Here is a 15,175-nt window from a genome sequence, read left to right on the forward strand (position 1 = left end):
TTTTCTTTCGTTTTGATACCAAACTCTGGATTTACAGTCAGTGGCATAATGCAAAAGTTTGGGCAACCCTGGTCAAAAATGTATGTTAATGTGAACAAATTACGCAAATGGAAGATGAAATGATCTCCAAAAGGGCTTAAAGTTACATTACCTTTACATTTCAGACAATAATATATTCATCTTTTACATTTTAAAAAATGACAGAAAAGGAAAAGGGGCCACAGCAAAGGTTTGGGCACCCTGCATGCATAGTTAGTACTGTACCTGTACTAGCCCCCCCTTTGGAAACTAGTACTAAATATCTTGTCTGATAAACAAGTTATCTGAGAGCCCAAGTCTCCTGGGTTTCCCATTCTTCTGCAGGCTGCTGCTTTGTTTCCCTTTGTCACTCTAAAAAACTGTAGAAAACACACTGATATTGCTTAAAATATTGCAAAAAAGGAGTGTTTCATGTGTAACTTCATGCCTTTTTGGAGATCCTTTCATCCTCCACTTCACATTTACAGACATTTTTGACCAGGGGTGCCCAAACTTTTGCCTGACACTGTATCAGTGGTTGTAGGAGGCGGCGGCGGCTGTGACTCGTGGATTAATTATGAGTCAACTTTGATATCAGAGAAGCAGATCCATGAAACGCAGCTGCACCTATAAATGTGCCATTCAGGGTATAAATCTGTTGTTTGTTGGGCCTGAGGTGAAGTTATTAACCTCTGTGGCTGGCTGGCTCTGATCTGCATTTCTTTCTTTCTTCTCCACTCGTTTTTTTTTCTTTTTTTTTATCAGATGAAACATAATCTGCTCTGATATGAACGAACATTAAGTGAAAAGATAAAGTGTAACCCAACGCTGGATTTTCAGTGTCACAGCAGATGTTACATTGAGATACTATGGTACGTGACTCGCTCGACTCCTTCTGTTGTGCTGCTGATTGTTATGGACAAACACTAGTCTAGAGCAAAGTTATTGAGCCTCATACACGCAGTTACATGTTTAAAATTTTTTTTTTTCTGAAACACACAAAGCACATTGTTCAGACTGCCAGGTGCTGTGTCCATGTACATAACATGTAGCCGTGTTTTCTTCATGTCGAGCAGGAATTTCCTCGCCATACAAGCTCCGTAATGGAAATCACACATGTTCTTCTCAGTCTTATCTCTGGAAAAGTCGAATCAGAAGGGGAATTAGCTAGTTAGAGTTGCTTGTGTTGCAGAAAATATTATGACTGTTAAGTGTTTTTGGGTGAAATAGTAATAGTTATGCTGACTGTTGCAGGAAGAGTATAGTTAACAGCATTTAGGGAGGAACAAAACCAACAAATGTACCAGAGGGGGGTGGGAAAAAAAGGGGAAGAAGAGGCAAGAGAGAGGTTATGTTATTGTTTTCAAGTAGCTCTATCTAGTTAGGCTCTTTGAGAGAGACAACCCATTAAACATTAAATGGGTTTTACAATAAAAAATCCTATAAAAATATTACAGCATACTCGCAACGATTACAGCAAAGGTTCACTTTCTGTACAACTGCTCTACACCCCATGATGCTGGGTTGATTATGAAAACATATTAAGGAATTGAGTCTTTTGCAGGTGTTAACCATGATGCATTGCTGGCTGTGTATGTTTTTACTTTGCTATATATGTCAGGGACATGTTGTCTGTTTAAAGCTACAGTAATAAACCCTGGTTGCTACACACATCTTGTGACATCTGTACTACATCTGTATACTTCGGTCTATACGATCTGCCATGATGCTGCATGCGCCTCCTTATCACAGTTTTAGATCTTCTGTGGTATTTCTCTGCAGCTACTAGGCCTATATCTGGCACCAATCATCGCCGGGGAGCGTTATGAGGTTTTACTCTGGTGTTATTTTTAGTTTTGTTTATGGCACATTAATGAATTTACTCACAGTCGTCACTATTGTTAGTGTCACTTTATAGTCACAGGTTGCTACTTCCCAGACAGACGCACTCCTGAGGGCTGCGTGAGTGAGATATTGATTTCATCTGTGTCACACTGTGAGAGGCGACACTAATTATAAGACGTTAAAGTGGGAGCACAAGGGTCATATTTGATAAATGTATAGTTGCGGATGTTTTTTTTATCTCATTAAAATGTAAATAATAAACTGATGAGGCGTAAAGCGTTTCCTTTTTTAGAGCATGCTGATGAGTTTGGTAACGAGGCTGCTGCTGTTATCCTATGTGTTCAATCAAACCAGAGTTGATTATAATTTGGCGGCTGTTATAACCTCTCGTATCACAGTGTGACATGTGGTAGCGTTTAACTGATGCAACACCACCAAAAAAAACAACCACTCACTCGGTCGGGTGCAACAGTTGGCCTCTTGCTCTGTCTCGCGCCAACAGTGAAGTAGCTGGGCAGTTTGTTTTCGCCACGATGTGTGTGTGTGTGTGCATGGCGCTTCATGCTGCTGCTGCTGCTGTTGCTGACGTTTAGAAAAGTGAGTGGACGAGCGCTCGGATGAGGTCACGGGCGTCCGGGCTTAAAAATCGGAGCGAGTCTCTGGAAATCACACAGAGCCTCCTCCTCCTCCTCGCAGACGCTCTCGTTGTGTTTACTTGTTGCATCCAGGGAGAGAAGACAGACAGGCTTGAGTGAGTGATATCACCAGATTTTTCTTTATTTTTTCCCCTTGTTGGCTCATTTTCATTGTGTGCTGTATTTTTAAAAAATGTTAAGAAGATAAATACTTAAAATTGGTTTAATTTTCCAGAGTTGAAGTGTCACATTTGAGCCTGTCAAAACAGGAGAGAAGTGAGAAGTGGAAGCAATTTACTGTGGTGCGTCAGCGTTGGTAGGAATTGAGCTGATGATTATAAGAAGTAAACATGTTATTAGTGTTGGTTGTGGATCCTCAAGTCGCTACTTTTTTTTTTTTTTTCTCTATGAAATGGGTTTAACTGAGCAGGAAGGAAGGACTGGGAGGCGGCGGTGGAGCTGTTACAGTTGGTTCTCCTCCGAGAGGCTCTTTGCCTTGGCAGCTGACACGTTTTGTTTGGTTTATACGCCGCCGTACCCGTCTCTGTTATGTGAATGCAGTTTGTTCTCCAGGTATCTATCTGAATGAACAGTTCCTGTTGAAAAGCCGACCTGGATTAGCTTAGGTTGTCAGACCAGCTCACAGACGGGCTGACCTGTAAGCTCACTGATCACTGATGATGCAGTTTCCTGTACTGCGGCTTCTCAACCAAAGTCTATCCTCCTGTCTATCCTTGAGACGTTTTACCTGTCACTTCATCTTGAAAAGTTCTCAGCATCTGCTCTTAGAAACACGCCAGCATTCACATTGTGTTCACTTGCACACATCCGTCTGTTAATTACAGAGGGTGCAAGGGTTGCGGATATTGATTTGAATTGCCACTGACTAAACAAGGCTTCTTTTATAACAAACATTTCAGGGTTGTAAGCAATAAGGCCAAACATGCAGTCGCTTCATTGTCAGCCTGTTATCTGTGTTCGAGTCCGTGGCTGATGAGGAAGTTTGCATGCCCCCAAAAGGAGTTGTGACATTGTTCAGTGTGTGTGCAAAATTCACGGGAATTATGTTTTAACAATGCAAGCACCAAAGAAGAAGAAATGACATTATCGGGGGGACTTAGTCAGACGGGGAAAATTAGTCACTAAATGGATTGTTACAGTGACAAGAGCAGTTCTTCCATTTAGGGAATTTATACCAAATTAACGCATCCCTGATAAAGATGAATGTCTGGACTGTTAGTAGCTTTTCCAATATACCTGAAAGAACGAGCATTTTGTCAAAGTCTAATGTGATAAAATGTTGGTTTTATTGTTATTTACTTGTAGAAGATTAACCCTACTTCTAAAAGTGCTTCACATGTCAAGGTTAATACCTGTGAATGTGTTATTAAATAAAACAAAACTCCTTATGCGCTTTGATAACGGGCCTCTTCTAAATAGATATAGCTTCAAATCAAATCTTGATTAGAATAACAGATGTCTGTTTTGAAAAGACCTTTAAATGTTCCCTGTGAAAAGGACGAGTCCAATTAAAAAAGCCTGCAAAAATTAACATTTAAATGTTAATGAAACAACGCAGTTAATGATTGGAAACCAAGCTTATCGTTGACTTCAACTACCTCACAGCATATGGAGCGATAGCTGCAACAATTACAGAGTGAAAAGCTTCACAGTAAATGCAGTTATCTTGGCTACATGACTAATTTGTTGCTAAATGGGCTACGGGTACAACTAAGGGTTTCCCCTTGGGTTTGGGACGGTTGTTTTGCATTCCCACATAATTTGAGACCATTATCATTATACAGTATTCATAAAAATAGAACAAAGTTAATTGTTTTAAATGGCATACAGAGTGATAGTAACAGGAAAATCAATTCAAACTCATTGCTGAACTAAGCGTTATATCCTGATGAATTCCTCTGTAAGACATTTGTAAAACAAAGATTATGCTAAATCTGATAATCTAACGAAAAAACTTGTTTGTACTCATGAATTTATTTTCTATGTGGCAACAAAACCCATTACACCAGCGTCTCTGAAGACTCAGTTTTGTCCAGAATATGAAAACACGTGTTAGTTTAATTCAGTAATAAGGCAAAAAACCTATAATACAATCTAGAAACAGGACATGTTTATAAATATATTGCACTCCTACACCCACAATTCCTTATAAAACCTTATTTCTAGACAAATAAAAAATGTCTTGTAATTCGGCCAATACAATATTTCTTCTGTCCCAATCAGTGGTCACTTTATTGGGTACACATGTACAATTTTTAATGTAATCCAGCACAAATATTGTCCCATAAAGACTATTTTTATGACAGCAGTAATGTTCAATGTTTTGTGACACCGCAGAAAATATTTTGATCCAATTATATCTTTATTACTGAGGTCATAGTTAGTTAGAGGTGGTGTTGAGTTGTTTTATATTGAGAGGCTTTTATAATTTTTTGTTGTTGTTGCTGCCTGTCCTGTTTTATAGGCACGTGGGAGGCGTTTAATTAAATTTCCAACAATGTCATGAAAAATTGAGCATTATGAGCTTTGTGAAGGTAGATGTTATGGTTAGGGATGTCGTCTTAAGATTCAATTACATTACACAGGCTTAGCTAATGAAGTGGCAACTTGAGTGTATAAGCTAATTCAATATACCAGATAAAGAAACCAATGTTACAACCAAGACTGGATGCATCGTCTAATGGTGGCGAGATTTACTAAAGCAATGAATGGAGCAATAGATGGCAGCTGGCAGCAAGTCATGCAAATCATCTCCACATAAAAGTCTTCCAACAAATCAACCAGATAGTGCTCCAGTAGTTTCCTCTTTTAGCTGAAGAGATAATCAGGGAGAGACAAGTAGACAGATGTCAATCAAAACACTTGATGGATTAAACTGTTTTAAAGCCCCAGTATGTAACTTATTTGGCTTTTTATTAGCAAAAATCAAATATTGCTTTCATAAATACGTGTTTCACTGAAGTCGAATCACACCCGCATACAAATGAAAGCTTTCTCGTACCTTAGAATGAGTTGTTACAAGTCGTTACAAATACATAAGTGGGCGACGCACCGAACCGAGGCGGCCATGTTGCATCGCCATTTTTTCCGTTCAGTGGCAGCGTGACCATAGGTAACCACGGAAACTCAGGGGAGAAAGTTTTCCCGGTAGCGCCTGTTCAAACTGTCACCACTGTGTAGTGTGAGGAAGGACGGAGGCACTGATGTTGCATTCAGGTGCAGTCAGGCGGACGGCCGTCGGCAAACCAACCGGACGTCATTTTACTCGACGAGAGAAAGACGGTAAAACGTGGGTCAGGTAAACAATACAACATCACCATGACGACATATTGTCAGGCCTGTATTGTTTTGCCTCGTGCTGGTGGACCACTTGTTTACATAGACGCTTGTTTATCCTGTTACATGCAGCGTCTGTTGTCTGTCTGACATCTGCCCGATTTCACGTGAATGCAACATCAAGAATACGTTCAGATATGCAACCGCACCGCTAGATGGGGGTAATTCCTGCATACTATACCTTTAAGTAAAAAGTACATTGACTTGAAAATGAATATTGTCCATTCTTATCCGTGGTGCTTTGTGCATTGAGAAACTTACCAATATGAAACACCTCAGTGATAATATAATAAACGACTGTTTGTGTGCACAGAAGAAAGCTCCAGTCACATCTCAAAACAGGATTCATTCTCCACAACAAACTGTCCAGGGAAATTTTGAGGAGCTTGTTTGTTCATTAGGAGAGTGGCGTGATGGCGCTTTGATTTGAAATTTCAGTCATTGTTTTTTTTTTTTTTTCCATTGAGCGGCCAACCCTGGAGACGGGGGCCATTATAGGACGACTATTACACCAGCTTGGAGAAAACACTCTTCTCCTGGATCAGGAGAAGAGATGTGGCTGCATACAGTAGGAGCTCTGTATTCGGTGTGGTCCCGTCACCTCCTCAGGGTTACAATAGGCTTAGCACAGCTGACCGTCGTCCCGGCTCTGAAACAACGTCTTGGAGGCAAAAATCGTATCAGCAAGATAATTAAGCCATGAGCCCGTGCAGATCAGTGTCTGTGCTCATTCTGGGCGACTGTAGCTGTGCAGCCTCATTTGTCTGACTCATAATGAGACTGTGTTTTCTTGTGGCTTGGCACCGACCAACCAACTGCCCACACTCAAATCGGTGCATCCACCACCGTAGGTAAACATTTTTCACTTAAAGTTGTGTTTGTCTGCTGCCGTCGCGCGGCCTCAGGCATTGAGCTCCACCCTCGAGTGGCTGCTTCACCTCATAGTGCGTCTGATCCCTCAGCATCCAGGGCGTAGTCTAGCTTTCCAACCACACTCCTCCACCTCCTTTGCCAACCCTGTATACCTAAGCGTTTTCCTTTCGCAAGCTTCATGTAGTGTATCCTCCCATGGAGTATAGAAAAAAACGCCGTGCGTCTTGACCACAACATCAGGCTTTCGACGTCGACGTGCTCACTCACTACTTCCTGTGGGATTATCAAATGCCTGTACTTGGCTGGGCTCTATAGCACGACGCCACTCAAAGCTAATGTTGGGGTAGTTGTCGTTCTTCTTTCACAGAAAGAACAGATGAATACATTATTTAATGTGTCACACACCAAGCTGTTTCTGTTTCTCTTCTCTGAGCATTGATCGACTACAAAGGGAGGAACAAAACCTCGTGTGTTGACCAAGTCTTCTTCATTTGGCCTCATGTGAATAGTTTCCCTATGAATCTTGACATGTCTAGGTTGCACAGGCTTCTTTTGTGTTGCAGCTTAATGGTCATGAGGGGATCACAAGGAATGATTCACCAGGCAATGACATCATTATTACCAGGCTTTCTGCACTTTTTTTTTTCAGATATGTAAATTATTCTCGTCTCCTTTGTTTCCCCCGTCAGGTGAGCTGTGACTGTTCCCTTCCTCGTCTCCCAGTGCACCTGCATGTACCGCGGGCAGCTCGGCTTGTCGGAGAGGCGTTGTGCTCAGAGACTGTGCTGCACTAGGAGAACCCATGGCTTCTGGCCCTCCATCTCCCTCTGAAGGCCGCAAGCTCAGGCTGCTGGAGTTGTTGCTGGGGCCTCTGTTGGTCCTGCTGGTTTCTGGGCTGGAACCAGCGCTGGGTCAGAAGGTCTACACCAACACATGGGCTGTCCACATACCGGGGGGTGCGGAGGAAGCCGATCGAATCGCCAGTAAACATGGATTCATCAACCACGGACATGTGAGTAAAACTCTATGTAATAATACATGTAATTTATGATAAGGATGTCAAAGTTTCACTAGTTGCAATGTAACGGCCACAAGTTAAAATAACTTATCACTTTCCTAATATGAAGGGGTGAGCTTGCAAATTGCAGCAAATTTACATTGTGGCCCAGTTGTGTTATACACTGCCCGTCCAAACAAAGTCACCACCTGGATTTAACTAAGCTAATGGGTAAGAGCCTCCCATTGGATAATCTAACTGATGCAGTTAGTAGCTTCTCATTTCCATGTTGGAACGAAGACACATCCTGTGGTCGTGGAAAAGATGTGAATCTGTTTCAGAAGGGTCAAATTTTTTGGCATCAAGCAAATAAAACATCTAAGGAGATTGCCTAAATTACTAAAATTGGATTAAAAACTGTCCAATGTATAATTAAAAACTGGAGGGATGGTGGGGAACCATCATCTTCAAGTAAGAAACGTGGTCGGAAAAAAATCTTGAATAATCGTGTTCGGCAAACACTTATCGAAACAATGCCACAGCGAATGGTTGCCGTAATCAAAGCTAAAGTTGGTCCAACTAAATATTAGAGTGTGTGACTGTTTTTGGACGGGCAGTGTATTTTATCCACATCAAATATGCTAACTTATAATGAGTTGTTTATGAGTCTCTGTTATTATTTCAAAGTTCGTTTCATTAAGCTCTTCGGTTTGCCCAGCTGTCAGAGAATATACCTTTATATATCTTTAGAGTATATCCTTCTCTTTGTTTCTGTGTTTCTCGGTTCCCTCTTGTTTGCATTGTTCACCCACTGAAAAACAAAACACTAGTTAAAAAGGCTGCAGTGAAAACCAATATTAAGCGTCTTCTTGTCAGTCATTATTGTTCATTCATATGCATTTGTGTCGCTACGGCTGTCTTGTAAGGAGCCGAGTGTTTCTCTCCAGACTGATAATACGTGTAGGTCTGCTTCACTCAGACATAAACAGACTCTGTTCATCACCGTGTTGATGCTCTGTTTTAACTATAACAAAGGCTCACGAGTCAGACTCGGTTAAATCAGGCCTACACACAATTTTAGCAATGCAATTATTGATTTAGCAAAACAGATAATTACAGATTGAGATGTAATTTACTTTCTGGTTCTGGTGTGATTGCATATTCAGAAACAGCCACAATAATCCTTTTCAGAAAGCAGAGATACTGCAAATCTGTTGGAGCAGAAATGATGAAGTTAGAATAGTTTGTAGTTAATTGTCTCATTCATATGAAGAAAGCTTTAAATTATTAAGATCTTATTATGCCCATAGTTTTCCAGGCACAGTAGGTGTGGGCAGTGCATTTTGGATAAACATTTCCTGGATGTCTTTTTTTTCATGGCTTCCTGTTTGACCTCAGTGGAAACTAATTAGCCAAGTTATCCTGTAACATCATGTCCTCTCCTGAAGAAAAAAACTCCCACACACATTAAGACTTGTAAATTAATAGAGTCTGCAGAAGGATTACAGGCGTGTTTTTTTTTTTTTTTGTGTGACTCGTATTATTTGTCTTCGTCGTCTTGGGTACTATTCAAAAGTCAAGCAAACAAAAGGAAGGAGGAACTGAGATAAAGCATCTGAATAACACAAAGAAGTGTTTGAATTTTCTTTCAACAGTAAAGTTACAAGTTATATGGGTAGACATTTCTGCTATTTTGTTCCCAAGCACCTATCCGTCCAGTTTACCTAATCTTTGTGGGTAACCTTGCAGATGTTGACGCTGTGCAGAGACTACTCCAAATACCCTGTTATTTTCCTCTATTGGCGTTCGACAGCATTTTAGGAGCTCAGAGCTGTAATTTGTCTGTTGCACAACCCACCTTTATCTGTCAGGCTCAGTTACAGTCGGTCGGTGTGACTTGACACTTAAACTTGGTATTTCAACACAAAACATTTCGTTGGAATCAAAAATGAGTTTTTCTTCCTGCTAAACATATGTACTGAGACAAAATGAAACAAAAAAGCCTCACAGTCAGAGAACAGGCAGCTCCTCTTGCAGATGTGCAAGTCCCTCGTCTCACCGCTGTTCCAGCCAACATTGTTCTGCTTTGCTCTGTATGGTCTTTCTGGTCATGACCAGGAATGTTATTTGTGCTCTGAATCACAGCATGCAGACTAATGACTAATCCTACACACTTAAATCCTTTAACTATGTATTGGCCGCGCACAACGAGGGAATCCAGACAATTACACACATGCACTCACAAAGCCACGCACTGGAGATGATGATGAGCTGTTTGCTCCGTGTCAGCAGCTCGCTTAAGCATTTTATGATATTTCGTGGGAGAGAAAAATGACTGTTGCGTCTGACCACAGCTAAATTGACGAGCTGGTTTTGACACAGGCTCTAAGATGGAAAAACAGCAGAGCGGGGGTCCGCCTAACGAAGCAGGCCCTAATAAAGTTAGCTGGATAGATGCTGAGTAAAGCCTTCAGCTCTCTCATATCTGAAACACAGAGTAAAAACAGATGTTCCAGGTTTTTACTTTGTAGCACTGATCCCTCTTATTAAAGCAGCTTCATGGGATAGATCTCTGACCTGAGGTGCATTTTTGTGCTGGAGAGGAGGTTGATCAGAGTAACCCGGCTTTGACCCGCAGCAATCCTTAAAAAGAAAAGAGCCAAACTGACCTGGTATGTGCTCTGTGCAAATATACCCACCATGGCTACCTCTGTGTGCTGCTTGGCATTTCATCATTACCTGTGTCCCTAATGTGCACGTGTCAGGCTGCTGACACCAGATGAAAAAGTCAGTTTGAAGTATTAAACAGAAATTCATGAGACAGATACTTATCGCCATAGAGGTGAACCGCCGTGTTGCATGTGCAAGTTATTCGGGGCGGCTCCTCTTGCCTTCAAATGAACAATGAATAATCATCAAAATTCACCTGGTTGTGCTTCTCACAGTGTAATGGCGGTTAAGTTTAGATCTGCGATGAGAACTTGAAATATCACACGGTCAATAAATATGGAATTAATCGGCAGCTAATTAATGGTGGAAACGATGGTGTCACCTTCGCCATTTGAGAACTGATCAATTTCACCTTTTTTTCTGACATTTTACAAACCAAATGATTAATAAAGATGTAAATAATTGTTAGTTTTAGCTCTAGTTAAAGAGGAGCTATGTAAGTCCGGTCTCTTTTCCGCTGTTTTGCTAACCCTCGTCCTGGCCATGTGCGTGTGTTCACAACGAATCAATCAATAGAGCAGTAGATAACGTTATATATCATATACGATGTTATGACGTGTATATTTTGTATAGTTTAATCTGTCATTAACAAGAGATTACAGGTTATTGGGCGCGTTTGTGTCGAGAGCTGGGAGGCAGCGGCCCCCGATCTTGCAAAGTTGTTACTCAGCCAAGAGACGCAATAAGTGACACGCTCGTAACAAGTTAAGCCATTTAATAAACCAAATTACTCCAAAGCTGTTTAATCATAGTTAAGCTAAAGATCCTGCCTATAGTTCCTCTTTAAATTGAATGCTTCAGACAGACACTATAATGTCAGGAGGCGTTCTGCGGGGGGACGAAGAGCACGGGAGGCCACAACACGACATTGCCATGAGAAACCTTTGAATAAATGATATGGAACAGTCGCATCTGTTTCGCCCTCGGCATGTTATTGATGAATGCCCTCTGTTCATTAACTTTGAAAGGTCAGCTATAACCACAACGGTGACTGAAATAAAGATGCTGTTGTGTCATGCCACTGCCCTGACTGCGTAACGTCACTGTTCGCTGATTAAAATGAAGCCATTAGTTTAGAGCTGGGGACAAACAAATCTGTTAAGCCTTTTTTTTTTTTTGGCCTACAGCTGATAGGAAATGAGAGTTGCTTTGTGTGGCCAAGCATGGCGTGCCTGCGCTGTGGGGCTGTGCATGTAGCTGTGTCTGACTGTGTGCAGGTGTTGGAATTAGGCAGGAGAGCTTGAGGGGAGGATCAAAGACTGCAGCTGCGCAGGTTTTATAGCTCTGATGATGGTTGTTTTTATTCCCCCTTCATTCTGCTCTGTGCACTGTGGCATCCGTACAACCTCTACCCTAAATAACACGTCAGATCTCTATGTTCCTCCGTCCACATGCATTAAGCATGTTGTCGTGTGGCGACGTATTGTTGTAAACACAGCAGTTAATAGCAATAACGTGAGCTTTAGCGCTCGGCATCGTGGGTTATGTCCTGGGTTCGAGCCCCACAGCAGGAAACCCTGAATCTTAGTTAACAGAGATAACTCCGTAGCATCGGCGGCGGCAGCAGCTGTGACTCAGCAGCGGGTAATCTAATCCTTAATCACTAATCACAGGGTTGGTGGTTTGATCCCCAGTTCATCCCCAGTTCACCCGGTTCATGTGTTGAAGTGTCCTTGGGAAAGACACCAAATTGGCCTCGATGGTCGGACTAGTTAGGCTGCACCTCGGCTTGTTTCCATCTGTGCGTAAGTGAGTGAATACGAGGTTGTAAAGTCATGCTGTTCGCAACAAACCTAAAAAGCTACTTGTGTTAACAACAGACGTAGGTCCTGTTGAGTAGATCGTAATATTTGATCTAATTTTGCTCGATGAGATTACGTTTATTTTTGTAGATATAATCCTGTAGGACTCTTTAAATGCCTTAAGAGGCACTAACTCACATCAATTTCACTGCTCTGCAATGTGTAACTTTATCTCCTTGTCACAATAACAGCTGCGGCTGATGATTACGTTCGTACACTGTGGATTAATCAGCAGGTTATTTTCATGATTAATCTGTTGGTTTATAAAATGTCTATTGTGAAAAATGTCTGTTCCCAGAGCTCATGGAGATGTCTCCAGATATCTTTATTTTTTTTTGTCTGCTAATCATTTTACTGTACTGTTAAGTGGAAACAGCATACGTTCCTATTTGGCATTTTTCCTGAAAGATTGTCAGAATATTTAGATTACATTTTTTGTTGAGGGATTTATAGGGAATAATTAAAAAAAATGATTAACTCATTAACTTTATTTTGTGCCTTTATTTTGTTATTGTTTTGAATTGGTGCTATATGGATAAAATTGACTTGACTCTATTCCCAGCAAGTATATTATTTATGCATGTACTACTTATATGCATATTTATATACTGTGTGCTGGTGGTGGGGGATGCCCATGTGTTTTTGCTGATATATAATAGTAAAGTGGAGGCAGGATGAGTCATTAGTTAATATCTAGAGCGCTTGTTGTTGTTGTTGACACATCGGCTCAGATGTCTGGGCTCAGTCACATGAGTTCAACAGTTGGACGTCGGGTGCTGCTGCTGCTGCCGGCCGGCCACCTGTTGGCCTTATGTGTCACTGTGTGAATGGACTCGGCCCTCAGGACGCTTTTGTTCAGCTGAGTGTGTAAAACAAGTGACAGCTCTCTGATTTCAGACCCCCCCCCCCTCGTGATGTGACGGTTCAGTTGGATCTGCAGGAAAAAAAACAACAACACTTGGCCAGTTTATGTTGTTTGTTGTGATTTTCTGCTTCCCATTATGTTTTACAACATCAGGAACACAGACAACTGGCCGGTCATGTGGCCGACTGACTGAAGAGATGCATCTGCTCCTCTTCGTAGGTGCCACCAGCTCTTCAAGGTTGGTTTGGTTTGTCCGGGGCCAAAAGTCAGTAAAAGTAAAAGTCCATCTCCTTTTTCAGTCGGCACTAATCAGTCAAGACGAGCGAGCCGCTGTGACAGTGGTGCTGTCTGCTTGTCACTGAGGAAACTTTATGGTAACATTGCCTGACAGCAACTCATGTACAACCCTGATGCAGAGCCCCCAACTGTCTCTGCTGGCTTCGGCTTCGGCTTCGGCTTCGGCTGCTGCTTCTTCACTGCATTGTTAACAGAGATACAATAGATGATGCCAGTAAAGAATATGAATATTAATGTTCCCGAAATGACGCGGACTATCAGTTTTAAAAGGTCGTCATGACCATGTGATGTGCAATGGATTGCACCTCTCACTCCAACTGCACTTTTAGATTGCAGGGCCATTTCAGAACAAGGGGAATAATTAAAACTAAGTTAAAGTAATAAAATAAAAAAAAACGGCTGACTCACTCAGTGGTAAATGGGTGTTAACTGCCAACTTGCATCTCTGGATGGCTATTTTACATTTTAAAGACCTTTTCTTGCCCACATCATCAGACCCGGGCTTTAGTTTAAATATTTGTCTGTTTCAATTGCACCTCCATTACACCAGTATTTAAATAAATAGTGAAATGAGATTAAAGGGCCGACTATTAGGAGTAAGAAGTGATTTAAGAAGGAGCAGGACTGACACGATTTAAATAAATTGTAGAAATCATTACAGTATATTTCACTGCCACTGCAGTAAAGTGCATGAATGAGCAAGATGAAAACATTGGAAAAAAAAAAACTAATTTAATTAATAACAAATGAAATATTGATCCATGTAGGGAAAATAAAGTAGAGTTTGCGAAGGCTGCTGTGCTGCCGTTTATTTTACCAAAATTCAACATGGATCCTTTTTTTTTTCTCTCTTTTTATTCATTGCGTCGCCATCATTAACGATCAATAGGAACTATGGGGTGGGAAGGGGTGTGAACCTTTATCTGCTTCTGAAAGGAGGAATGCCAGAAGACATTAGAGAACCGCTGGCGTAACGTGTGAATAGGATCAAATGGCCACAAGATCAAAAGCGTAATTGAAAAATATATCAGTTGTGGTCGGCGCTCCAACAAAAGCGCCCCTTTTTTCCATTTGATCTGGTAAGCTTGACTGCTGGTTTAAGTACCAGTGTAGATAGAAGTCTTTTTATATTTTTTAGGTCAGTCATGTGTTTTGAAACATTGTGCCTCTCTGTCTATGGCCTCAGGCTTTCACCATCTATTCCATCTTGTATGCAGCTCATGAAAGTTTCCTTACTGATGATGCGGCAGAGCCTCAATATTTAACTTGCTCTTTGTTGCGATGTTGCGTGGCTTCATTCTGGCTGTACTTTGTGTCGCACAATTTACTGCACCCATGGCCTAGTTGACAACCCATTACTGTACAATACCACCATAACAAAGGGGCAGAGCTGCGGTGTCATAATTGCAACAACCTTTAACTTCAAAGTTGTTAGAGTGATTAGGTTTTAGTTACATAATATAATCAAGGCTAAGACTTCCTGCACAGAACTAAAGCTGTCAATAGCACCATTTCCAAGAAGGTATTTGTGTTTCCCTCTTCCTGCTCCTAGAGCATGAAACTGATTTCTGGTGTTCATTCATGGGGGAAAAAAAAAAGAAGCGTTTCTCAGAAACATGTCACTTCCCTTCTTGTGAGCAGTGGTTTCTATTAGCAGTGGTAGGTAGAAACAGCTGTGTTCGTACGGCTGGTGTGTTCAGAGACCAGAACCTATATTCACAAAGCATTTTTTATTACCACTAAGAGATTTCCTAAG

The 15,175-nt window shown here is 41.3% G+C and overlaps 1 protein-coding gene across 2 annotated transcripts in view; it reads left to right on the forward strand.

Annotated features, from left to right (window-relative positions):
* furina (furin (paired basic amino acid cleaving enzyme) a) overlaps window positions 1–15,175 on the forward strand; it is an 86,388-nt gene that overhangs the window by 607 nt on the left and 70,606 nt on the right. Inside the window, exons 1-2 of one of the 2 annotated variants that reach the window (XM_083998836.1) lie at window positions 2,467–2,614; window positions 7,418–7,740. In XM_083998836.1, coding sequence (XP_083854962.1) covers window positions 7,531–7,740 — 210 coding nt within the window. In that variant the 5' untranslated portion in view covers window positions 2,467–2,614; window positions 7,418–7,530. Of the gene's footprint in view, window positions 1–2,466; window positions 2,615–7,417; window positions 7,741–15,175 lie in introns of those variants that run through there. The other variant, XM_083998837.1, reaches the window with a different exon arrangement.

Source organism: Trachurus trachurus, assembly GCF_905171665.1.
Source record: "Trachurus trachurus genome assembly, chromosome: 3".
In the NCBI taxonomy this organism is placed as follows: Eukaryota; Metazoa; Chordata; class Actinopteri; order Carangiformes; family Carangidae; genus Trachurus; species Trachurus trachurus.